This window comes from Anolis carolinensis, chromosome 2, assembly GCF_035594765.1.
Source record: "Anolis carolinensis isolate JA03-04 chromosome 2, rAnoCar3.1.pri, whole genome shotgun sequence".
Taxonomy (NCBI): Eukaryota; Metazoa; Chordata; class Lepidosauria; order Squamata; family Dactyloidae; genus Anolis; species Anolis carolinensis.
The window spans coordinates 114,296,932-114,322,156 of NC_085842.1; the positions used below are offsets into that span (position 1 = coordinate 114,296,932).

The 25,225-nt window shown below is 45.2% G+C and overlaps 1 protein-coding gene across 1 annotated transcript; it reads right to left on the bottom strand.

Annotated features, from left to right (window-relative positions):
• Positions 1-3,132: 3,132 nt before the first annotated feature.
• Positions 3,133-14,422, bottom strand: msx2 (msh homeobox 2). Its single transcript, XM_003217441.4, has 2 exons — positions 13,803-14,422; positions 3,133-5,130 (listed from the first exon to the last, which is right to left on the bottom strand). Exons 1-2 carry the CDS (start codon positions 14,185-14,187, stop codon positions 4,706-4,708), a joined length of 810 nt encoding a protein of 269 aa, XP_003217489.1. The 5' UTR covers positions 14,188-14,422; the 3' UTR covers positions 3,133-4,705.
• Between the last annotated feature and the right edge of the window lie 10,803 nt (positions 14,423-25,225).

The window sequence follows — 25,225 nt, forward strand, 5'->3', positions numbered from 1 at the left end:
AGGGCAAGAGCGGGGAGCGGGGAGAAGAGGATCTGGGCTGAAAATCACTCCAGAGTCTTTCAACAGGTTATAGCAGGCATGGGCAAACTTGGGCCCTTCGGGTGCTTTGGACTTCAGCTCCCACAATTCCTAACAGCCTCAAGCAGCTTAGGGGGGAAAGGAAAGGGCCTGAGGCTGTTAGGAATCGCGGGAGCTGAAGTCCAAAGCACCCGGAGGGCCCAAGTTTGCTCATGCTTGGGTTATAGTGTTAGCCACTTTGAGCCTTCTTTGGGAGAGAGAAGAAGGGATAAAATACCCATTATTATTATTATTATTATTATTATTATTATTATTATTATTATTATTGCACAGTTCAACAAAAAATGTATTGCTTTCGTGGTTTTTGGGTCGGTTCCTGGGGTTATTTGCGCTTTGAGTCAGAAAACTTCATTGGACAGACCGCACCAGTTCAGCTCTAGTTTCTTAGATGTGGTTATTATGGTTTTCTATCTCTGAGGAGATGGCGACTGGGACATATATTCTGTATCTCAAAAACTAGAGATGATAGGAGAAACGAGTGCCATTTTTAGAACCAGCAGGTCAAATATACCCAGAAACAGGGCTAACGTTTGAGGCATGAAAATGTGTGTTGGCTAGAAACAAGGCTAAGGTCTAAGGCTGAAAATGTGTGTTAGCCACACCATCATCATCAATGACAACAACATAATCAGCCTTTGTGTGTTAACGCTCGGCTATGGATCCTGGAGCCAAAGAAGGACTCGCTGGTTTTGTCCATCAGCCAGCCACCAGCCCGTACTGTCACTGCGTCTTGCTAGTAAATATGACAGTTACAACATAAGTGGAAATACAACAGGTGAAGCTCCCCCCTCCCTTCGATGCATTTTGGCAACCAAAAGATTGGGGCCCCTTCCACACAGCTGAATAAAATACCACATTATCTGCTTTGAACTGGGATATATGGCAGTGTGGACTCAGATAACCCAGTTCAAAGCAGATATTGAGGGATTTTCTGCCTTGATATTCTGGGTTAAATGGCTGTGTGAAAGGCCGCTGTGGCCCCTGCATAACCCCGACCTGGATCCCAATCGCATTTCTGCCTTGGTCTCATGAACACCCTTACCTTTTTACTCAAAAGCAAGCCTCGTCGTGTGAACATAGACCCGCATCCAAACTGGCTTGCAGCTATACCTCTTTCACAGAGCAATTCTTCTTTGTGTCCAGATAACCAGCGTTGAGTAATGTAATGATTTGAGAGTTGGATCACGACCCTGGAAAAGCAGGGTTTGAATCCTTGCTCAGCCATTGAAGCTCAACAGGGGTTATTAAGCAAGGCACACTCTCAGCCTCAGAGGAAGGCAAAGGCAACCCACTTCCGAACAAAGCTTGCAGGAAAAAACCCCGTGATGGGGGTCGTCTTAGGGTCACCACGGGACACACACAAATACACAACAAGGTGTGCACATTCCAAGGAGTCTGTGGGAAGTCCAATTACCGGGCCCAGCGTGAGAGTGCTTCCATTCTTCCGGGGCTGTAAGAAGCCCCACTGAATTTGGTAGGACTGACTCCCGTGTAAATATAGGAAGGACTGGGCTGGGCTATACAAGTAGTATGGTTGTTTATTATCATTAGCGATCCACCAGGAGAAAAGCCTCCCACAAGGTTGGTAATGCATCAAAACATCGGGGCAAAACACCAGTCGCTTCTGGTGTGAGAGAATTGGCCGCCTGCAAGGAGTGGCAATCTCCTTGCAGGCGGCCAATTCTCTCACACCAGAAGCGACTTGCAGTTTTTCAAGTCGTTCCTGACACGAAAAACAATAATCATAGTGGCCAGAAATGAGGCCCATGCAAAGATTTCTTCAGAGTAAATCTTGGCCTGTTTTTCTTTTAGATTATTATTATTATTAGCAATTCCTCGAAAATTGCAACTGTAGGGCTATTGTTATCTCTAAACCACGACGCTACAATTGTAACCTAAGCGAGGCTTCGAGGGAGAAATATATGAAATGTGCAAGAACAAATGTTTTGGGTGGACAGGTATCTTTTCCATCGAAAGATCCCATTTTAATTTCTTGGAATTTAGATTGTCCCATTTCATTGGGGCGGGGGCCTTTTCTGGCCAGAGGAGCCAACTCTCTAGATAGGAAAAGAAAAACTCGCTCCTTCAAGCAGAACTATTAGCGTGCCTAAGAGTGCCCGAGACTCAAAAAAGATCCCCATGAAAGTCTGTGAGGTGCTTTTGGGGACCCCGTGGTCTCTGTGGGGAATGAGAAAGAGTTGCACGTTATTTCCCAATTAGCGCAGGTCAGATGAAGGAGTTTCCATCTCCCAATAACTGCGTGTATATATATGGCTTTTGTAGACCTTACTGGTATTTTAGTTTCCCCTAAATTTCTCCTCATGGTCCTTCCTACAACCGGAGTTGAAGGCAATGCAATCCCCGGGGGCAAAGACCAGGAAACTCAGCAGCTTCGCCCTGGAGTAAATCTAGAGCCAGGACTAACCAGAGGAAGGAACTGACAAAACCACCTTTTGAGTATTTCTAGCCTAAGAAAACACTGAAATCCGAAGGGCTGCCCTAAGAGAATAGGCAGCTTGAAGGCACACACACAAGCCTAGACCGAGACTGAGAGACCTACCACATAGCCATATAAACCAGAATATCAAGGCAAAAAATCCCGCAATATCTGCTTTGAATTGAAGTATCTGAGTTCTAGTTCAAAGCAGATAATATGGAATTTTATTCACCTGTGTGGCAGGGGACTGAGCTATCAGTGAGGATAATTCAGATCAGTTCTGCCACCAATGACTTTGTAGTTTTACTTCACCTTCCTTTTTGTTTCTTAAAGGGACCACTGAATTGCTCTGGTGAAATTATTGAGCAATTTTACTTAAGTCCGGTATGAATGAAGAAGTTAAGAAACTAGATAATCATTGCTAATTGCCCATTTGTTTCAAATCCGACTTCTATTCCGAATTAAATTTTGAAAGAACTGAAAACGACTGGCAGAAATGGAGTTCAACTCTTTCTAGTTTCCAGTATTTATTTGAGGCTGCTCAGAAGAAAGGGGAGAGGGAGGCAGGGCTCTCTTATATATTTTGCAAACTCTAAAGATGGACAAACAACACATGATTAAACAAGTTTTTAATTTAATTCTAAATAAGAGGTAAGAAATAATAAATCTTCAATAAAATATATAAAATTGTACAAGGCATCCCTTTCAAAGGGATTTTTATATGCTGGGGTAAAGGGGCAGAACTGGACTAATGGGCAACTAATGGGCACAACACAACCTGAAGCCGGTCAAACAGAAAACAAATCCTGGCCTCGATATTTTTCATAACATGCTGAAATACATCTTAGGAAAGTCCTGTCTTCAGCAACCTGCATCCTCTAGAGACAATTCCCCACAAAGTTTAGCAATAATAATAATAAAAAATTAAAATAATCTGAACAGTGGCTTACATAATGCCAAGTACACTAACCAGATATTGGTCCTCTCCTCCTTCCTTTCCACTCCAAAGTATTAAAAGAAAAAAAGATAGGATGGTTCTGTCTTTAGCATAGGTGGCATTATCTTGTTCCCATAGCTTGAATCTGGATCTATGGGTGATTCTCAAAACTCCCAAACAGAATTCATTTTTATCAAGCTAGTCATGGTTAAAACATAGATTATTGCAATAAAGGTAACAAATCTGCAACAGGGGTTTGATCGTCTCTCTGCTCGTTCAGGAACACACACTGAAAAGCAACAGTGCTTTTCTCCATACCTCTTTCCTATTTCTCCTCCCTTTCCATTCAAATGAATCAAGTATTATAGGTGGGATCCCTCAGCATGGTAGCCTTAAAGACACTTGTTCTGAGTCAATCCCGTTTTATGAACCTCACTGGTCACAAATATTGGAAGACAGCAGTTTGGAAGACCTACATTTTATAAAGGTAACACTTGCCTGGTAGGATCAGACAAATGCATTTCCCTCATCTACTTCTAGCATTTTGCATTGGAGACATCTTGGTTTAAGGACTGCAGTTCAGTAGAGAACTGAGGGGGGGGGGGGGGGGAAGCAGGGGCTGATTTAGCCTGCCTGTCAGTTTGCCCCTATTGAAGTCCCCTTTTATTGCTCAAACTGTTTTATAAATAACATTTGCCTGTACATCTAGATTTTCCCCCACTGGAACAACCAATTTCATCCCAACTTCCTATCTATTCACACATGCGCACGCTAAATTGAGAGTGAGCATCACTCAACAAAGTGGGACTTACTTCTGAGTGAACATGGAAAGGAGCAGGTGGCAAGCTTTTCACCTCAGAAAGTGAATAATTCCCTTTAAGGCTGGGGACATCATAGGGGAAAGTGTACACATATGTATATATATCTATATGCTGTGGAAACACGTGATTTAATGATTTGTTCCTTCTCTCCCATCCCATATACAAAAACTATATTAGTTTAAACATGTATGTTTTTTAAAAAACAAAACACCACCTCTTTTTCAGGGTCAGCTTCTGAGTGTTGAGCTCACACTCGCTGGGTCCCCAACCTGCAGAATACAGGCTCTGCGTTCAAACTTCTATATACTTGGTAAGGCACATACAAGCATGCAGGAAAAAACAACCCGGAATGGTCCTCTGCTGCACTCTTGAATTGTGCAAGATCCGCCTGAATGTTCCTTATTGCATTGCTGCTGGTGCGCTCTGATCTTCTTAGGATAAGTGGTACATGCTATATCCAACAGGAGTAGCATAGAGTCCTACCGGCGGGATGGGAAGCACAGGTCTGTGAAAAGGATACGAGGTCCCGTAAAGCGAGGCTGCCTGGAGCGGGGAGTTGATGGGGAAAGGGAGGCTAAAGCCCGAAGGCAGCATGGGCTTGGCGGCCATCTTTAACTTCTCCAGCTCGGCTTCTTGCAGTCTCTTTGCCTTGGCTCTCCGGTTCTGGAACCAGATTTTGACTTGGGTCTCTGTGAGGTTCAGTGAGCTTGAGAACTCGGCCCTTTCAGCAATGGAGAGGTATTGCTTCTGCCGAAATTTGCGCTCCAAAGCCAGCAGCTGGGAGGTGGTGAAAGGCGTCCGGGGCTTCCGGTTGGTCTTGTGTTTTCTCAGGGTACAAGCTGTGGGACTCAGGTGTCCTGCAAGAGACAACAAAGACAAGTTACTTCAGAAGAAGTAGAGGAGGCGAGCTGCCAAAGGGCAGAGAAACATCTCTCCCAGCATGCACAACAAGAACGGTTTCAAAATATGAAAACTATATCCAAATACTAGCCCAATTATGCTGATGAGGGACTATAATTAGGAGGGACGGCATGGCACAGTGGAAGCCAGATCTCTTTGTACAAATCCCCCCCAACACCAACCTGAAGCAACATCAAAACAAGACACGTGAAATGGAAAGAAGGCGGTGTCCTTTTATGTGTGGGTACATGAAACACAGCAGAAAACAGCAAAGCCCGGGTACAAAGGAGCACGTTTTAAAAACAGAGGATGGAAATAATGACATCAAAGAACTGCTTACAGCATAATTTCATAAGCATGGAAATGGATGTCTGAAGTCTAACATTATCAAAAATACATAGTTACACGAGCCAGCTATACTTCTTGTGTGGAATCAAAGATCCAATCCATTAAGTTTTATGGTATCACATTCAACATACCAAAACCATTTACTTCAATTATGCTGATTTCATCTGCATTGTTTAAAACCATCTCAGTCTTGGCAAATCTATCAAACATAATAATGGATGGAGTGCTTTGTCCTCTCTAGTTTCTCCATGAATGTTGTTTTTGAACTGCATTGCATAGCAGTGGATTTGGATTTGCCATCCCACTCTGGACAGAGACCTGCAACCATTTGTGGCTCCCTGCTGAGTGTCTAATAAATGACTTTTGTCACATTAGCACATACTTCACTGCTCAGTCTGAAGATTTTACACAATTTTCCCAATCTGTTCCAGGCCTTTCTCTGTGCCCACCAAACTGAGAATCCATTCAGGAAGCTTTAAAGAACCTGAAGGGACTATTACAAGTTCTGTTATGGCCCTGTTCCTTGCATTAGCAGGACTGTAGCACATACCCTAGGATAAATGCAAAAACAGACCTACTTTCTGTAGGTGCTGCAGGCATTGTAGTGTACAGCTGGAAAACAGAACACAGTATGCTATCAAGTGTTTTGTTTCTACTTTCAGAGCAGGTTGGCTGTGATGACTATCAAATTTGCAGTGGTATGTAATAGCTTTAACAACAGTCAAACCAACAAATAATTTAGTTGCACTGTTAATGAGATATCATAGTTAGATATTAGGGACAGGCTCTTTTGGGCTACAGCTCCCAGAATTCCCCCAAAGCCAGTGGTCAGGGTAGCTATAGGACTTCAGGAGTCAAAATAAAAAACCTTTTGGTAGGGAGTTGTATTAATAAACACCTGTATCTCCTGATCTCTGTAGTGGACTTTACATTATATCTCAATAGGAATAAAATTATGACATCAATGTAAAAGTGTACTGGAAATTTAACCACTATAGTGAACCCAGCATTAAGCAACAACTTCTGTAGACATTTCTATCTATCTAAAACATCACAGCAGAAAACCCTGAATGTCTTTGGTCATAGGACCAAGAATCTAAAAAACTATCCATGAGTTCCTCTTGGTAAGACATAAGGAAGCAGGAATTCCTACAGGTCACCACTGAAGCTAAAAGTGGAACATATTACTAAAGGAGTCAGTTACTAACTAAAAGTGAAAAAACAAAATGTCTCATAAGGGAGAGCAATAAATGCATCCCCAGCCACTGCTTGTTATGATTTATCCAGTGTGAATGACACCTTTGATCAGACATTTTAGCTGAAGTTTTGCCTGAGGATACTGGAAGAGGGTCTAGTGGGGAGGGGGCTGTATTGGCTGTTGTTTTTGTCTGTGTTCATTGCCAAGGCTTTCAGTGAAATCAATGGGAGACTTGTGATCTGCCAGCAAAGAGTTGTCTGTCATTCTGTTCCCCTCCTTAATTGAGGTTCCTGTATTCTCAGCCAGGAACAACAAAAAATAAGGAAGGCAAAAGGCTGAGACACTCGTTCAACATGTAGTTCTTATGACACATGCTAATCTTTAAAAAATATATAGCTGCACAACATCTGTAGCTAATACAAAATGTGGAATTTGTTTCATATCTTGTTCCATTACAACTCAAAGCCTGTAATTTACATAGTAACAGCCCTAACTCTTTTCAGCGCAATTTGCATTTCAGTACAGAAGAGTTCCAGGGCTCAGAAATACTAGGAGAAGAGCAAGGAGGAAAAACAAAGTAAATGCACCAAAGGAGTTGCCTGCCTCAAAATTCTGGGCTGCCTTTGGCATGATCTTAAAGCAGACTAGTCATTAGGATTTAATTTCAAGCAGATGCACCAAAGATCCAAGTCTTAGATTCAAAATCCACACAGAAATCAAATCAATGATCAGGATTTCAGATTCAGAATTCTGGATGTGGGAACAACTGGTTTTAGAAACCAGTGCTGGCCAAGAAGGTGTTCAGCTTCAACTTAGGGTAGGTAGTTTAAATATCTGGGACTTTGCAGAATAAATGTTAGCATAGTTATGCTACTGGCTTGGAAGAAGTAGCCTTTGTTATTGATGTTTGCTCAGCTATCTTCCTTTTCGGCACTTCAAAGGTTTTTTGAAATACACAAAAGTTTGTAAAATGTTCTAAAGTTGTACTCCTGTATGGCAAGACAATAAGTCCTACTTAAAGTCAGTGAGTGCAATTTGTATGTCTACTGAAGAGAGGGAACAACACTTGCAGCAACTGAAAAATAAAAATAGCTATGTGGTCCATGAATAAAAAGAAAAATCAGCCTTAAATAACAGTTTACTCCCAGCATTCAAAGGTCACAAAAATTGTGAAAAATCTTAAGAAGTCTAAAAATTACCAACACATTTAGCAGAACTCGAATATTGTGACATTTTAGTGATTCCAATGAAGGTGTTACTCTCGTTGGATTTTTGGTTTTCTCTTACTACATGTTCCCAAAGCATATTTTAGGACTAATTAATACTGAAGATTTTATGTAATTGTGTCATGTGCCTCACATGTGAAGCCTGAAGCTTAGGGATAGAATAAGTGTTATGGATTGTTATGCTGCTTCTGCCTTCAGTAAAATTAATTTGTGTATCATCAGACAGAAGCAAGCTTCAATGTCCCACTGCAATGTCTCGAAGTACTGAGCTCTCCTTCCTCTCATGTAACTACACAGGATTCCAGCCTTGTTCAGGGGTCTATCATGACTGGCAAGTTATGTTCCATTTGTTTTAAAAAATAGAATGGAAAATCTTGATGTAAAATGAGAAAATATGTTCCAAGTGAAGGTAGAGATGAAGAAAAACATTAATTAGCCTCAATGGCCTAACATCTTTTCCCAAAGTATAATGTTAATTATGGGATGGGAAGGCATTTGCTATTCTACAAGCTATGTAATAGTTTTTATAATGTGTGTACATATTTCTGTTATAGCTTATTTCCTATACAATACCCACCCTTCCTTGTCATAATGACAATTATTTAAATATTTGCAAACTTCAATAATCTTTTTATTATATATATAGACCAGCGTATTTAGAATTTATTGTGCCTATTCCCTCTCCTTTACATCAGTGTCTTCTTTTACCTCTTTTCAAAACTCACCCCTACCTTCTTTCCCACAATTTTTCTCCGATATTACACACTACAAGATCACAACCAAAGAAGAAGTGACTATGATGACTAGATTACTTTGTTATATGCCAAAATGTGTGTTGTCACCAAATAATGCATTTTTTTCTTTATATTCAAAACAAACACATTTGAGAAGGAAGCAGGCCCGAAACACCATAAACAGGAATCCTTAGACTGTGATCCTGTACCAATTTACCTAGAGGTAAACTCCACTGATGTGCAAAGGTTATCTCTGAGAAGAAACTATATATGTTTACTGTAAAAAAAATGTAGCAATTTAAATAGATGCCTTTTAGAAAACTTTGTCTCTAGGATTTGGTTCTGCTGCCTCTTCCAATATATTTTATGTATAACTAAAATAAATTTACTTGGAAGTTCTCCTAAGATCAGCTGGAGCCCTGGTTTCAAAGAAAAAGCAGCTTCAGGATGGGTTTGGAGTGTTTTCTTAACCCAAATCTGCTCCAAACCAAGCAAACAAAGCCACAGACATGAATGAATTCTGGACAGAGCTATAATGAAATAAACTAGAATTCCAATATATACTTAACTGTGGTTATTGCTTGTTATTTTGTTTTTGCTTTTAAACACATCCTGGTATTTGTAGTTAGAATTACAAGTCTTCTGTTACTGCTTAAAAGAAGGGGAAGGTGGACTGTCTTTTATTGCAGCTAATATGTAGAATAAATAGCCATTTTTGACAGCTTTGAAAACTGATAAAGGCACAATCCTGAATAAATGAACTATTGTAATCAATGGGACTGACTTCTGAGTACAAGGGCACAGGATGAAGCAAAAAGGAAAGGGAATTCATAGAAGAGGAAGAACTTCATCAACTTTTGAGGAACTTGACAGAATGTAATATTTAAAAATCAGAAGTCAAAATGAAGCTGACTGCCTCTGCTTCTTTGTGTAATAGGAAGATGTGAAGCTATGCTTTTATGAGGATTCCCAGTAAATGAGAACTCCTGCTACAAGCAACAGCAACTTGGTGACTTAAGATATCTTGATAAGACACATTTTCACAAAGGCCCCTTCCACACAGCTGAATAAAATCCCACATTGTATGTTTTGAACTAGAATATGTGGCAATGTGGATTCAGATAGCGCAGTTCAAAGCAGATACTGTGAAATTTTCTGCCTTAATATTCCAGGTTATATGGCTGTGTGGAAGGACCCTAAGAGGACTTTTCAAAGGGCAAAGTCTGCATTGTTAGAGATGCATACAATTTATATGACTCTCTCTTTTATTTTAGCAGGCCTTGGGCGTTAAAATGTCAGACAGATTTACTGCACCGAACATGGGCTACCCTTATCGAATTGAGAAGAATGAAACAGTTCTCTTCACAGCGCCCTAAGTATTGCCCTAAGTATTAGGCTGGATCTACGCTACCATATAATGCAGTTTGAACTGCATTATATGCCCAGTTTAGTCCCATATAAGGCAGTTCAATGCTGTTCAAACTGCGGGCCCTTCTACACAGTCATATAACCCAAATATGGAGGCAGAAAATCCCACAATATCTGCTTTGAACTGGGTTATCCGAATCCATACTGCTACATATTCCAGTTCAAAGCAGATACTGTGGGATTTCCTGCCTTGCTATTCTGGGTTATATGACTGTGTGGAAGGGCCCTGTATTATATGACAGTGTAGATCCAGCCTTCGAAGAAGCAGGAGACCTTTTAAAAATAAGGTTGGGGCATGCGTGTATTTTACAGGACTGAATCATTTAATCTCGCACCGAGTTTATAGGGGACAGTTCAGGACATAAACATTTCAAAAGTGCCCCAAAGTTTTAAAAACCCCAAATATAAATATAAGTGTTACAATGCTAAGAGGAGTTAAAATATCTGCGTTAGATTTGTGATCACTCAGGACCGGAATAGCAGTTTGGTTCCGGAAAACCAGAAACAAGCTCGAGACAGAGTTGGCAAGTAGGAGGATACCTGGGGAAGTTCTCCTGGATTTAAGATGCCGCTTCTCCCCTTCTCCCCCTGGGGCTTATTTATTCTCTCTGCTCTGGGTTCGGGCGCCCTCGACTCGGTTCTTAGGACGGCGAAGCGCAGGGAGAAGCAAGGAAGGGAATCCTTGGCGGAGGTGCGCTTTCTCGGAGCCCCAAGGCAGGCTCTGGTGGAGGAGGAAGGGGAGGCGGCCGCTACAGGTGCAGCAGGGAAGGCAGGCCGGGGCCAGGCTCAGGTCGAGCGGGGAAGGCAGGCAGGCAGGCAGGCCAGGAGGACAGAGAGGTCGCCTTGGCAGGAGAGACCTCGACACGGGGGGGGGGGGGGGAAGGGAGGGGGCGCTGAAAAATCCACAGGGATGAAGGGGAAGATGAGGAAGAAGAAGACCAAGAAGATGAAGAAGGGAGTTTCCTTCGCACGCAGGTGGCAAAAAAGAAAGAAAGAAAAGAAACAGACTAACCCCCAAGACTATCCACTTGGAATTATTATTATTATTATTATTAATAATAATAATGCAATAGATCAGATAATGACGACGAAGACGACGACGATTTAATAGACTATTTGGGTAGTTTCATTCACACTTAAATCGCAAAGTAAGAGAAAGACTTACTCCATTTCATAGGACTATCCACTTGGGATGAATAGTAGTAGTAGAGTGGTAATAATGCAATAGAGTAGCCAAAATGATGATGATTATGATGTACTAGAGAGATTTGGTAGTTTTTCACTTAAGTCACAAAGAAAGAGACTTACTTACTCCCCCCCAGGACTATCCACTTGGAATTATTATTATTATTATTATTATTATTATTATTATTATTATTATTATTATTGTAATAGAACAGCAATAATGATGATGGTGATGTAATAGAGGAGTTAGGTAGTTTCAGTCACACTTAAATCTAAAAGAAAGAGAAAGAGAAAGACTTTCTCCATCCCAAAGGACTATCCACTTGGGATGAATAGTAGTAGTAGCAGTAATAATAATAATGCAACAGAGTAGCAGTAATGATTATGATTACGATGTACTAGAGAAGTTAGGTAGTTTCATTTACATTTAAGTCACAAAGAAAGAGAAACAGACTTACTCCCCCAGGAGTAAATAAATCCACTTGGAATTAATAATAATAATAATAATAATAATAATAATAATAATAATAATAATAATAATAATAATAATAATGCAATAAAACAGCAATGATGATAATGCTGAGGATATAATAGTTGTGTAGTTTCATTCAAACGGAAATCGCAAAGAAAGAGGAAGACTTACTCCATCCCATAGGACTATCCACTTGGGATGAATAGTAGTAGTAGAGTAGTGGTAGTAGTAATAATGCAACAGAGTAGCAGTAATGATGATGATGATGTACTAGAGAAGTGAGGTAGTTCCATTTACACTTAAGTTACAAAGAAAGAGAAACAGATTTACTTTCCCCCCAGGGATTAGTCATTTGGAATGTATAAAGGTAAAGGTGGTGATGATGATGAGATGGTGAAATAGGGGGGTTAGGTAATTTCATTCTCACTTAAATCACAAAGGTAGACTGGATCTATATGGCCATTTGGGTCAGTATAGACCCAACTGCATCGAACTGCATTATATAGAACTACACTGATCATATAATACAGTTTGGAACTGTATTATATTGCAGTGTAGATCCAGCCAAATCGGAACAGACCTATCTCCTACTACTAACTTGGAATGTATAATAATAATAATGTGATAGAGGAACTAAATAGTTTCACTAACACTTAAGCCACAAGGAAAAGGGGAACAGACTTACTCCCTCCCCAAGGACTAGTCACTTGAAATGTATAATGATGATGATGATGATGATGATGATGATGATGATGATGAAATAGAGGAGCTAGTTAATTTTACTGGCACTTAAATTTCAAAGAAGATAAACAGAACTATCCCCCCCCCCTTCCCGGACTATCTACTTGGAATATATGATCATGTTTTGGACTCTAACTCCCACAATTTCTAATAGCCGAGTTGACGTCCAAACACCTGGAGGGCCGAAGTGTGTCCATGCCTGAGCTAGGTAGTTTCGCTCACGCTTAAACCTTAAAGAATGAGAAACTATCTATTTGTGATGTATTTTTCAATAAGGATGAGGATTGAGCTAGTAGGTAGTTTCGCTAGCATTTAAGTCTCAACAAAGCCCGACAGCAAAATAGATCCGCTTGGGAATAACAAAGTCGACCCGCTCATAAAAGTAGGAAAGATGCATCATTCTTAAGGAGAGACCGGGATGCGCGGGGGGGGGGGGGGGATCACCAGCGGTTTCCCCATTTTAATTACCCCTCGGATCTGAGGACTCGGCAGAAAAGAGGTCTGAGTCACAAAGCCGTTTTGCCGATCTTTTTGAAAAGTCAATTTGGAGAGGAAAGCGAAAGGTCCGCGGTTTGAATCCGGGGTGCGGGGTGAGTTCCCGCTGTTAGCCCCAGCTTCTTCCAACCCAGCAGTTCGAAAACATGCAAGTGTGAGTAGATCAATAGGTATCGCTCCTGCCGGCTTAGAAATGAAGATGAGCACCAACCCCCAGAGTCGGACACAACTAGACTCAATGTCTGGGGAAAACCTTTACCTTTACTAAGAGTAATCTGTACAGTAATTATTACAGGCAAAATAAGTCCTTTTTAAAAGTTTGGACCAAGCTACCTTACAGATATTGGATCTACTGTGCAGTTTAGAAATGCTATTTTTTTTTGGTCGGCGCTGGCCTATATAATGCAGTTCAATGCAGTTCCAAACAGCGCAGATCCGGCCAGAGCTGCCTAGGTTTCCCGCGAAGTTTCCCCAAAGTCCAGGCTGGGAAATAGATCCACCCGAGGCCTCCACACTTCCTCCACCCCTCGCTACCTTTTCCTCCTGAGAAGCGGACTCCTTTCAAGATCGGGTGCCTTATTATTATTATTATTATTATTATTATTGTTATTATTATTATTATTATTATTATTATTATTATTATTATTATTATTATTATGTTTCGCGTTCCTCTCCTCAAAGACACTCACAGCGACCATGCTTAAGAATCCCCCTCTCATCCCAAGAACAAGAATTTTCTCCTTGGGCCTTCGAGGCCCCCAAAGCCCCCCGTCCCGCCCCGCGTCGCAGGTCCCGGACTCACTCGGGGGAGGGGAGTAGCGCCCGGGCTCGGGGACCCAGGGGGAGGCGCCGTCCTCGGAGGTCTCGGACTTGACGGAGGCGGCGGCGGTCTCGAAGGTCTTGGCGGCGCCGGGGCTGGGGGCCTCCCGGGCGACGTGGGCGGGCAGGAGCAGCGGGGTCCGCGAGGGGCCCAGGCCGGCGCCTTCGAGGTTCGGGGCGGGCTCCCGCGAGGGCTTCTTGCTGTCGGGGGTCATCAGCGCCTCCACGCTGAAGGACAGGCTGGAAACCTTCACTTTGGGGGGCTCCTCGGCAGCGGCGGGGGCGACCGCAACGACGGCGGGGCCCTCCTCGTCGGAGGAGAAGACCTCCTTGGCTTTGGAAGCGGGAGAACTAGAAGACGACGACATCGCGGCTCCTCCGGCCGCCTCGCCTGGCCGCCCGCCCTCCTCCTTCCCTCCTTGTCCTGGCTGTTCCTCCCGCCCGCGTGCTTTCCCCTTCTCCTCGCTCGCCTCCGAACCAGAGAGTCGATCGGCCGCTCAGTGTCTCGGACGCACCAGTCTCGCTCGGCATCCGCCCGCAACAGCCGCGCCGCTCTCTGCCCCCCTCCCCTTTTGGGTCAGCGGAGACTTCGGGCTGTTTCCTCCTCGGGGAAGTGGGGGAAGCGCGGCTCGGCCAATGGTAGCGGCGCGGGCGGTGACGTCAGGCTGTGACGCAGCCCATTGGCTCCCAGCGCGGCTAGCGTACAGAAGCGGAGGGGCGGGGCAATGGGTTCTCTTTTCTCTCCCTCCCCCTCCCCCTCCTCTCTCTTTCCCCCCTTTTAAATAAATTAGAACTTAACGACATGGGCAGCAGCGAACGGAGCGGTGTGATTAGGAAGCTTTCCAGCGCTGTCACTCTGCCAAAACAACAGGCAAAGTCGGCGGAGTAATTAGGGCTGGCGATACCGAGAGGAGACTGGGAGAGAGCGGCTCCGCTGGGCTTGCGTTCCCACGCGCTCACCCCTCCCCCTTTCCGCCGCCCCTCCACGCGTGTCACGCAGGGGGAAAACGCGTGGAGAAGGCCGTGTCAAAGGGCGCAGCTACACTGAAGAATGAGCGCACTTCGGCGCCACTTAAACTGCCCTGGTCCAAGAGTAAGGAATCATGGGAGTTGTAGTTTGACAAGGTCTTTAGCCTTTTCTGCCAAACAGTGCTGGTGCCTTGCCAAACTAACAATTCCTTTGCGTTGTCGAAGGCTTGGGCTGTATGGCCATGTCCCAGAAGCAATCTCTCCTGAAGTTTCAGGAGAAAAGGCTGAAACGGGAATTCCAGAAATGAAACAATCAGAGCCAGCAAGGACCATAGCAAGAAAAAAATGTCGGGGGGGGGGGGGGTTAGCGAATAATGCAAAATAATTTAGAAATCAGGCTCCATTTATAAACTTCAGTGAACACTCAAAGACAAACTTTAGTGGACATTCATGGGGATTTTTTAATCAGTTAAAATTCAAGAGTAAACCAGGGTTTTTTAAGACCTGAAAAATGGGGGGGGGGGGGTTGAACCCCTAAACCACCTCCCTTGGCTACAGCCCTGGGCCAGCTAGCACTTCCCAAAAAATGATTCTCCAGGCCTTGGGGAATCAGCCAGGCCTTGAAGCTGCAAGGCTATTCAAGGCTAATCAAGGTAATTAATTGCAACATTCACACCAGCCTTCAGCAGACAAGAGTTCTTTCTCCCACCTTGGACCTTCTACAGATATGTAAACCTCACTTGCCTAGTTCCCAACAGACCTCACACCTCTGAGGACGCCTGCCATAAATATGGGCGAAACATCAGGAGAGAATGCTTCTGGAACATGGCCATACAGCCCGGAAAACTCACAGCAACCCAGTGATTCCGGCCATTTCTTCTTTTAAAATCTGTATATTTTATTTATATATTTTATTCATACAGCCTGGAAAACTCACAGCAACCCACAATTCCTTTGATTTCACAGCATTGAGCCATGGCAGGGAAAGTGGGGCCAAGATGCATTAAACCTAGATGCACCCCGCTGGCCTTTAGAGTATTGTTACACTTTCCTCCCTTTCTCTGAATCCAGTCAAGAAGAAATAGGAGACCGGGAGGAAGTGAGGTCAGGATCATTGAGTGTGTGTGTCTATGTACAGAAGGGATCAGCAGGAGCCTTTGCCCCTTAACCTCTGGCGTTTAATCCGATGCTGTGCCGTTTTTCTTTCCAGAAACTATCCTTGGGATGGATCTATCGTTCAGGAAAGCCAAAGAAGGCTTTCCTTCTTTCGAGAAACGCCCGATCCCCTTTCTGTGTCAGTAAGGAGTGAACAGAGGAAAACACGCTTGGATCCAGGCTGGTCTGGTTGTTGTCGCTGCCCCTGTTGTTGAACCCAGGACTCCAGAGGAGGAGGAGGAGGAGGGTCGCGTCAATTGGGGAGGCGCCGGGGCCTTGATGGCAAACAGATGCCGAGGGACCGGCCCGGAAGCCTCCTCCTCGGGGCTCCTCGCTCGGCCCAGCGCCTCAGCGCCACTCCTGACTGTCCCGAGGCGGCAGCCGGTTTGCCAGGCTGACGAGTCCGCCTCCCTTTTTGGGGGGAGAGAGAAAACATAATTCAATGTCTTGTCGAAGGCTTTTCATGGCCGGAATCACTGAGTTGCTGTGAGCTTTCAGGGCTGTGTGGCCATGTTCCAGAAGCATTCTCTCCTGACGTTTCGCCCGCATCTATGGCAGGCATACTCAGAGGTTGCGATGAACCAACCTGGGCACAGCATATTATTTGAGAACACGAAAATGCTGGACCACCGTAAAAACCACCATGTCAGACTACACTGAGAAGCCATTGAGATACACAAGCAAGTGGACAATCTCAACAGAAAGGAGGAAACCGTGAAAATGAGGAAAATCTAGCTACTCGTATTTTAAAAAAATAAATCTAAAACCAGGACAGTAAATAAAGAACACCACGCAGAAAACGGGGATTCCATGTATGATTCAATCAGGGCCAGCTAACAAAGAATCATAGAATAGTAGAGTAGGAAGAGACCTCATGGGCCATCTAGTCCAACCCCCCGCTAACACCTTCCAACAAAGGATTCCCCCAGGCAGGAATCAGCCGGGCTTTGAAAAATTCAAGGCTATTCAATGCGAATCATAGTTCAATGCTAACCACATTCACACTTGCCTCCAACAGACAAGAGTTCTTTCTCCCACCCTGGACCACAGATATATAAACTTCACTTGCCTAGTTTCCAACAGACCTCACAATCTCTGAGGATGCCTGCCATAGATGTGGGCGAAGTCAGGAGAAAATATTTCTGGAACATGGCCATACAGGCCGGAAAACTCACAGCAACCCAAAACACAATTCATTTCATCTCTCAATGATCCCCACTTGACAGTTGGCCCACTGATAATGGAGGTAATCTTCGTTGGCTGTGGGGTTGCCCCGGGGAGAGAAAAACAAAGGCAAGACATATATAAACCGCAGGGTAAATGCACGTTAATTGCCACAGTCAATGCTATGGAATCCTGGGAGGTGTCGTTGGAGAGGCACCAGCACTCTTGGGCAGAGAAGGCGAAAGATTCCATAGCATTGAGCCATGGCAGTTGAAGTGGGTTCAAACTTCATTAATTGGGCATTGTAGATGCACTCTCCGACGACCTTGGAGGCCAGGGGTCTCTCTTCTTGTTGTTGTTCTTTGGGGGCTTTCAGTGCCTTCATGATTCGAGGGACCAACGAGGCTGGACTAGCCGAGGAGTCGAGGGCTCAAAGATTGGGTGAAACTCTTAGAAACCGACGATGTTTATCCTAGGTCTGGAGGAAAAGATCTGCCGCTCAAGGTCGCCTCTTCTGTGCTTGACCCAAGTGTCATTTGAGAAAGTGCGGGGGAGCATCTTTTCCTTGTATCGGAGGGGGTTTCCTAAGTGGCACCCAATCTATGGCTCCCAACTATTCCCAAACCCGGGGCCTTCTTTTTTTCTAATGCACAACAGAAGAGTCGAGAAAGGGGAACTGGACGAGGTTGTGGGACACAACGTTGTTAATTGAGTCCATAGCAGCGTCGCCACTGATTTGCTCCGAGTTCTAGGAATCATAAGCACTATGTTGGTTGGGTTGTTGTGAGTTTTCCGGGCAGTATGGCCATGTTCCATAAGCATTATCTCCTGACTTTTCACCCACATCTATGGCAGGCATCCTCAGAGGTTGTGAGATCTGTTGGAAACTAGACAAAAGAGGTTTATTAGCCTAGTTGCCTAGTATCCAACAGACCCCACAACCGCTGAGGATGCCTGCCAACGTCAGGAGAGAATGCTTCTGGAAAATGGCCTTACAGCCTGGAAATCTCACAGCAACCCTGTGATTCCGGCCATGAAAGCCTTCGACAATATTATGTTGGTTGTGGAAAAAAACCAGGCTGACTTCTAGGATCGAGAAGAAAACGATTAAGGCAACTGAAGACTGCAAAATGCACTCCTGTTTATACATACATCGACGTGAATCCCGCTGAACTAGGGCTGCATGTTTACTGTAAAATTAATGTAGTTTGATAGCACTTTAAAAGCTGCCGTGACTCAGTACTAGGGAATTCGTGGGGTCGGTAGTTTGTTGAGGTAGGCACACTCAGAGAGAGGTTGTAAAATTGCAACGCCTAGGATTCATGGCAGTTAAAGTGTGGCCAAACTACACTAATACTGTAGTGTAGACGCACCCTGAATAAGGCTTTGCAATAATGCCAAAACCATCTACCACTTGGGGCCTTGTGAACAGGAATGCGTATGGCTTGTTTCAGTGAAATGTACGGTATTTTCTATTTCCCAGATCCAGACCAAAGACCTCCCGCTTTGCTGGGCATGGCCTCCACTCCGGTAAACACAATCCTAGGCCCACACTGCTTCTCTATTAGAATCAGAATGCAAAGGCCTTTAGGATCGGTCAAGGAACCTGTTTCTCCACAGTCTTTCCCGGAACTGGAGGAGGCAGGCTGAATAAAAGGGGAAGATGGGGTTTGTTGGCCTTCCTCTCGCCCGCTCTTGAGGGGCTGCTAACCCCACGTTGAAGCCAATGTCCGAGGCGGCAGCTGGGGAGAGAGAGATGGAGCGCCCTATTGTCTGCGCCGCCGGTTTATTGAACTGTCTCCCTTTTTGAAGCGCCCAGGTCGGGAGTCGTGCTAGCAACGGGCCTGGAGCCCGAGGCCCTTCTGCGTCGCCTTCCTTCCCTCCCCCGTGACAAGTAAATGAGAATTGATGGGAATCGGCGAACAATGCGTGCAAACAGGGAACAATGGGGACGCCGGGGCCGCTCGGCTTAAGAGCCACAGATAATTGCACCGAATCAATGCAACGTTTTTCTACGCGGGAAGAATAGAGGCAAGCTTGGGGTTAGGTCAGCGCGACCTGCTGCCCAGGACTCTCGCCAAGGCTGCCAGGCTCCTCAGAAGGACGTGTGAACTCCCGCCCCAGCATCCGAGTTCGGGTTGCTGTAAAAAACAAACAAACACGGGAACAGTTTGTTGCTGTTCCGATTCAAGCATATGTTTTGTCTTCGCAAGATGTCTTCAGAAGGGTGTTGTTGAAGGTTCTCATGGCCGGAATCACTGGGTTGCTGTGAATATTCCAGGCTGTAAGGCTATGTTCCAGAAGCATTCTCTCCTGAAGTTCCGCCTGCATCTATGGCAGCCTTGGCAGGTATCCTCAGAGGTTGTGAGGTCTGTTGGAAATGAAGCAATTGGGGTTTATATATCTGTGGAATAAGTTCAGGGTGGAATAAAAAAACTCTTGTCTATTTGAGGCAGGTGTGAATGTTACAATTGGCCACATTGATTAACACTGAAAAGCCTTTCAGCATCAAGGTCTGGGTGCTTACTGCCTAGGGGAATGCTTTGTCTAGAGGTGTTAGCTGGTTCTAATTGATTCCTGTTTGGAATTCCTCTGTTTTTTTTTAGTGGTGTTCGTTATTTACTGTTCTGATTCCACACATGAATTAATCAGGGCCAGCTAACACCTCTAAACAAAAAATTCCCCCAGGCAGGAATCAGCCAGATCTTGAATCTGAAAGAGTATTCAATGCTAATCAAGGTGGCCATTTGCAACATTCACACCTGCCTCAGGCATACAAGAGTTCTTTCTCCCACCCTGGACATTCCACAGATATATAAACCCCAATTGTCCAGTTTCCTACAGACTTCACAACTTTTGAGGATGCCTGCCATAGATGCAGACGAAGCATCAGGAAAGAATGCTTCTGGAACATGGCCATACGGCCTGGAAAACTCACAGGCACCCCGCTATTCACAAGGGGTTTTCCCTTGCCTTCCTCCGAGGTTGAGAGAGCGTGACTCGCCCAAAGGCACCCACTGGGTATCCATGGACCCAAGCCCGGATCATAACGGAACACCCCAACCCTTACAACACGTTGGGAGTTAGGGACAGTTCGAGCCGCCAGTATTTCTCATCCCAAGTGACAGCATTTCTTTTCTTGTTTCAGCGGTTAGAGCATGAATCACGGAAAGTTTTAGATACAATTGTTTTGGAGTGGAGAGAAGCGAAGGGGAGGGGTGTCCCATTCCTTCCAGACATGTCTCTTGCTTGTAAAAACCAGAGCCAGCATAACCCGGAGGGTGGGAAATTCACACGTGCATCTGAAGATCCCGTTTCCACAAGCATCCACACCGTAGAATAAATGCAGTTTGGCATCACAGGAACTGCTATGGCTCAATGTTATTGAATCAGAAGAGTTGTCGTTTGTTGAGGCACCAGCAATCTTTGCAGCAGGACGACGTTCAAGGGGTTAATTGGGAAGTGGATCCCTTTCTTGGTCCTGAGACACATCCTTAGAGTCCATCCTCACTCAATAGCATCTGTTGCTATTGTCCATCTCGTCCAAAACTTAAACCGGCCAAGGCCATGTACTGAAAACACCTAAGGTCCTCTTTACTTGTGGTGGCGGTTAGTGGCCCTGCTAGGATTCAGGAAGGGTGTCTTGTAAACAAACATGATTTGCAAAACACCGAATCAAAATTCAGGCGAAAAACCCACGACTTCCCTGCCCGATCAAATACAGTGTAAGCATCTATTTCTTGGTTTTCGGGATACATGGCTATGTTCCAGAAGCATTCTTTGCTGACTTTTCGCCCACATCTATGGCAGACGTCCTCAGCGGATGAGAGGTTTGTACATATATCTGTGGGAAGTCCAGGGTGGGAGAAAGAGCTCTTGCCTGTTGGAGGCAAGTGTGAATGTTGCAGTTAATCACCTTGATTAGCATTGAAAGCCTTGCAGCTTCAAAGCCTGGCTGGTTGTTGGAAAGTGTTAGCTGGCCCTGATTGTTTCATGTCTGGAATTCCCCCGTTCAAAGCCAGGCATTAAAGTTGCAAGGCTTTTCAATGCTAATCAAGATGATTAATTGCAACATTCACACTTGCCTCCAACAGACAAGAGTTCTTTCTCTCACCCTGGACCTTCTACAGATATATAAACTTCTCTTGCCTAGTTCCCAGCGGACCTCACAACCTCTGCAGATGCCAGCCATAGATGTGGGCGAAACGTCAGGAGAGAATGCTTCTGGAACATGGCCATACAGCCCGGAAAACTCACAGCAACCCAGTGATTCTGGCCATGAAGGCCTTCGACAACACATCTATTTCTTCTTTTAAAATCTCTATATTTTATTAATGTTTATCTCTTTTCGTCAGAACCAAAACGACGCACACAAGAACACTGGAAGGGAAGCAGGGACAGAGAAGTGGAGGCACCTTTAAAACAAGCTGCTTTTTAAATGTTGGCACGGGCTTCGGGGATGTAAAGCCACTTCTTGGGATGTGGGTTTCTATGCACGAAAACTCAGGCAGAAGTAAAAACCAGTTCGTCTTAAAAGTGCCGCCAGATTCCTTTTTCTTCCTCTCCTCTCCCCTTTTGATGCTTCCAGAGGCTCACACACTTGTTTGAAAATACCGGTAGCAAAACTGGCAGTCCAGGCAATCCATAGATTAACCGGACATTGCCCCCTTTTTCTTTATTAAAATGAATTAAGATTTCAGCGTCTTTAGCCTTCTCTGTCCAAAAGAGCGTCTGGAGATTTATCAAACTACAAATCCCAAATTTCCATAGCATTGATACACGACAGTGAAATTATATGAATTCTACAGTATAGATGCGCCCTTGGTTGCCTTGGCTTGAAACGAAGGCCCTGAATCCCAACAGTCGCCATTGGGTTTGCCTTTCAAAGGTTCTGGCCTGTCAAAACCGGCTCCTACCTCGAAATTTAGAGGAGAGACAGACATGTATGTATGCATGTAAACTTGTATTCTGCATCTATTTATTTATTTATTTATTTATCGTATCAGAAGCGAACCGAAGGTACAGTTATAATGTATTTAAAAACACAAAGTTAAAAACTTGGCATTATACCGAATGTCCTTTGACCATAAGCTGGCCACTTGGAGTGCCTCTGGTGTTGCTGTAAAAAGGTCCTCCTTTGTGCATGTGGCAGGGCTCAGGCTGCATTGTAGTAGGTGGCCTGTGGTTTGCTCTTCTCCCCACTCGCATGTCCTGGACTCCACTTAGTGGCCCCATTTCTTAAGGTTGGCTCTGCATCTCGTGGTGCCAGAGGGCAGCACGAGATGCTGCATCTATGAAACCATTGCTGTATGGGTTAGAAGTGGGACCCAAACTCTGGAAACCAGAGGTCCGCGATTGAAACCCACGGAGTGATCTTTGGAAGGGACTCACACTCTTTCAGCCCCAGAAAATCCCTCCAGAGGGTCGCTAGAAGTTGATAACAAATCTATGAGTGGTCAAAGCTCGCTTTCCACTTCGAATGTGTGGTGATGTCTGAAGGGATTTTAACTAGCTCTGGATAGAACTGGGACAAGTTGCTTGGATGGACCCCAATAACTCATGCTAGCGGGAGAATCCTGCGTGTTGGGGTACACTAAAGAACTTCCTCCCCAACTTTGGCTGCGAGGAAGGCAGGCAGAGCCCGAATTCCCTCAGTCCCGATCCAAGGATGCGGACAGGCTCTGACGTGGGGAGGCGAAAGGGTTCCCAGAACAGCTCCACGCGGCGATTCGCCTCTTCCCATTCCTGACCCTTCCCCCCTCTGGCGGATGACACCAGCTGGGAAATATGCGCCCGGTCGCTGAGAGTCTGGAAGTGCAGAATCGAAAGAAAGCAAAGAGAGAGAGAGAGAGAGAGAGAGAGGGAGGGAGGGAGGGAGGGAGGGAGGGGGAGAGAGAGAGAGAGAGAGAGAGAGAGAGAGAGAGAGAGAGAGAGAGAGAGAGAGAGGCGGGGGGAGGAGAGCGAGAGAGAGCAAAGGAGCGAGCGAGGAGGGCGGGAGAGAGGTTGCAGACAAACCGAGGCTGTTTGCAGGCGCCAGCAGCGGGGAGATGAAAGGAAAGCTCCTGGGGGAAGCGGCGGTGCAGTTTGACCGGCTCCAGCGAGGAGAGAAGCGGCGGCCCGGCCCAGGCAGACCCGCCCCGCCGCCGAGCCCCCCCCCCTTCCTCTTCCTCGCCCTCCCAACCCACTCCAGGGAACCCCCCCCCCCCGCCTGCCCCCCTCCTTCCAGGGAGGGAGCGCGCATGCGCGGCCCCGTCGGGCTCATGTGATGGCTCTATCCGCCTTGTCATCCTCTCTCCCAAGGCTGGAAAGCAGGAGGTGTGGAAGGCTCGCCAGGGTTATATTCCACTCTCGGTTGTGGGAGAGATTTCAGGGCTGGGGGCTGAGGACGAGGTCCAGGGAAATAGAGGAAAGGGCTGAAGGGTAGAGACAGGCAGATAGGACACCACTCCTGCAGAATGAACGCAGTTGGGCGTCCCTTGAACGGCCAGGGCTCAAGGCCGAGGAATCCTGGAGTTGTCCTTTCCCAAGGTCTTCAGTCTTCTCTGCCAAAGAGTGCTGGGCTCCCCGACAAATTACAAGTCCCATCATTCCACAGCATCCAGCATGGCGATTAAAATGGTGCCAAACTGCAGTCGCTCTATTCCAGAGTGGATGGATGCATCCCTGGACCCGGGGAGAGCAGCGGGTGAAGGGCTACGTGCGTTACAACATACATACACACAAAGGGGTGGTGTCTACGTGTATTGGAAGTGTCAGTCATATCGTAGGAGGCAGGGCTGTAGCCAAGGGGGGGGGGGTCAAGGGTTCAAACCCCCGCCCCCCGAAATTTTAAAGTTTTTTTTAAAAAAAACTGGTTTACTCATGAATTAATCAAATTCCCACTGTCTACTGAAGTTTATGTGTCTTGAGTGTCCACTGAAGTGTATCTATGGAGCCTGATTTCTAAATTGTTTTGCGTTATGGAACTACACTTCATGATTCGCTAAGAAAAAAGTTTTGACCCCCCTCCCCCGAATTTTTTTTATGGCTCTGGCTCTGGAAGGAGGGCATAGATCTGCGCACCCGCCTAGGGAAGTCGGTCCGTATGGGTTTGCTCTGTACTCACTCTGTTTGTGCGGGCATACACACACGTGTATGTATGTGTAGGGGAATCTGACCTGTTAAGCTCAAAAATAACCCTCAGTTGGGGCGATTCCACCATAAATATAGCAGAGTACCAGAAGGAAACTTCATAACCAGAAGAAACTTACGTGTAGTGAGCTGGGATAAGCCTATATTCCTTAGGATGGGTTAGAATTGCAGAGTCAGAACTTTAGGTTCAAAATATTTATTGAAGTAAAAGAAATACATAGAAAAGGTCTTGTAGCTGACTAGGTTACTAAGTCTAATCTTCTAAAGAGGTAAAGGGTAAAAGGTCCATGCAGCTACATTTTGCCTAGAGAGATGCAAAATGTCCATCCTCATAGGTAGAAAGAAAAGCAGAAGAATGGGAAAATGGCGAATGGCCATATGGTCATCCCAGGGCAATAAAATTTAAAGACGAAATTCCCTCAAAGAATTCCATCATCTAAGGGGGGAGGAGACAGTGGCTAGCAGGAAAAGGAAAGCCCCTTTTTTGGGAAACATCCATAGAAATGTGAGGAAAGTAATCCCTCAGTTTAGTCCTATCTCTAGCCTAGCTACTCATTGAGAACCGAGACCTGATGACACAAGAGACTTGTGTAGTTTGAGGGTGAAACCCAACAGTATGCCTTCAAATTACTAGTTCTTAAGCATGGAAGGCAGATGTGCTCTGAATACAGTATCCCCCTCTCTAGACACACACACACACACACACACACACACAGATACTATATGCTTTATGCTTTAAGTCATTTCCAATTATGGCGACCCTAATGCGAGGCTATGGATGGGTTTTCTTGCAAGATTTGTTCCCAGGGCGATTTGCCTTCGCCTCCCTCTGAAAATCCCCTCTTATCTTGGAAGTGAAGCAGGTTCAGTTCTGATTGGTACTCGGGTGGGAGACAAATAATGAATCTCGGTGCTCTAAGTTATATTTCAGACGAAGGAACCTCTGATTATTCCTTGTATTTAAAAAACTCCTATAAACTCTATGAA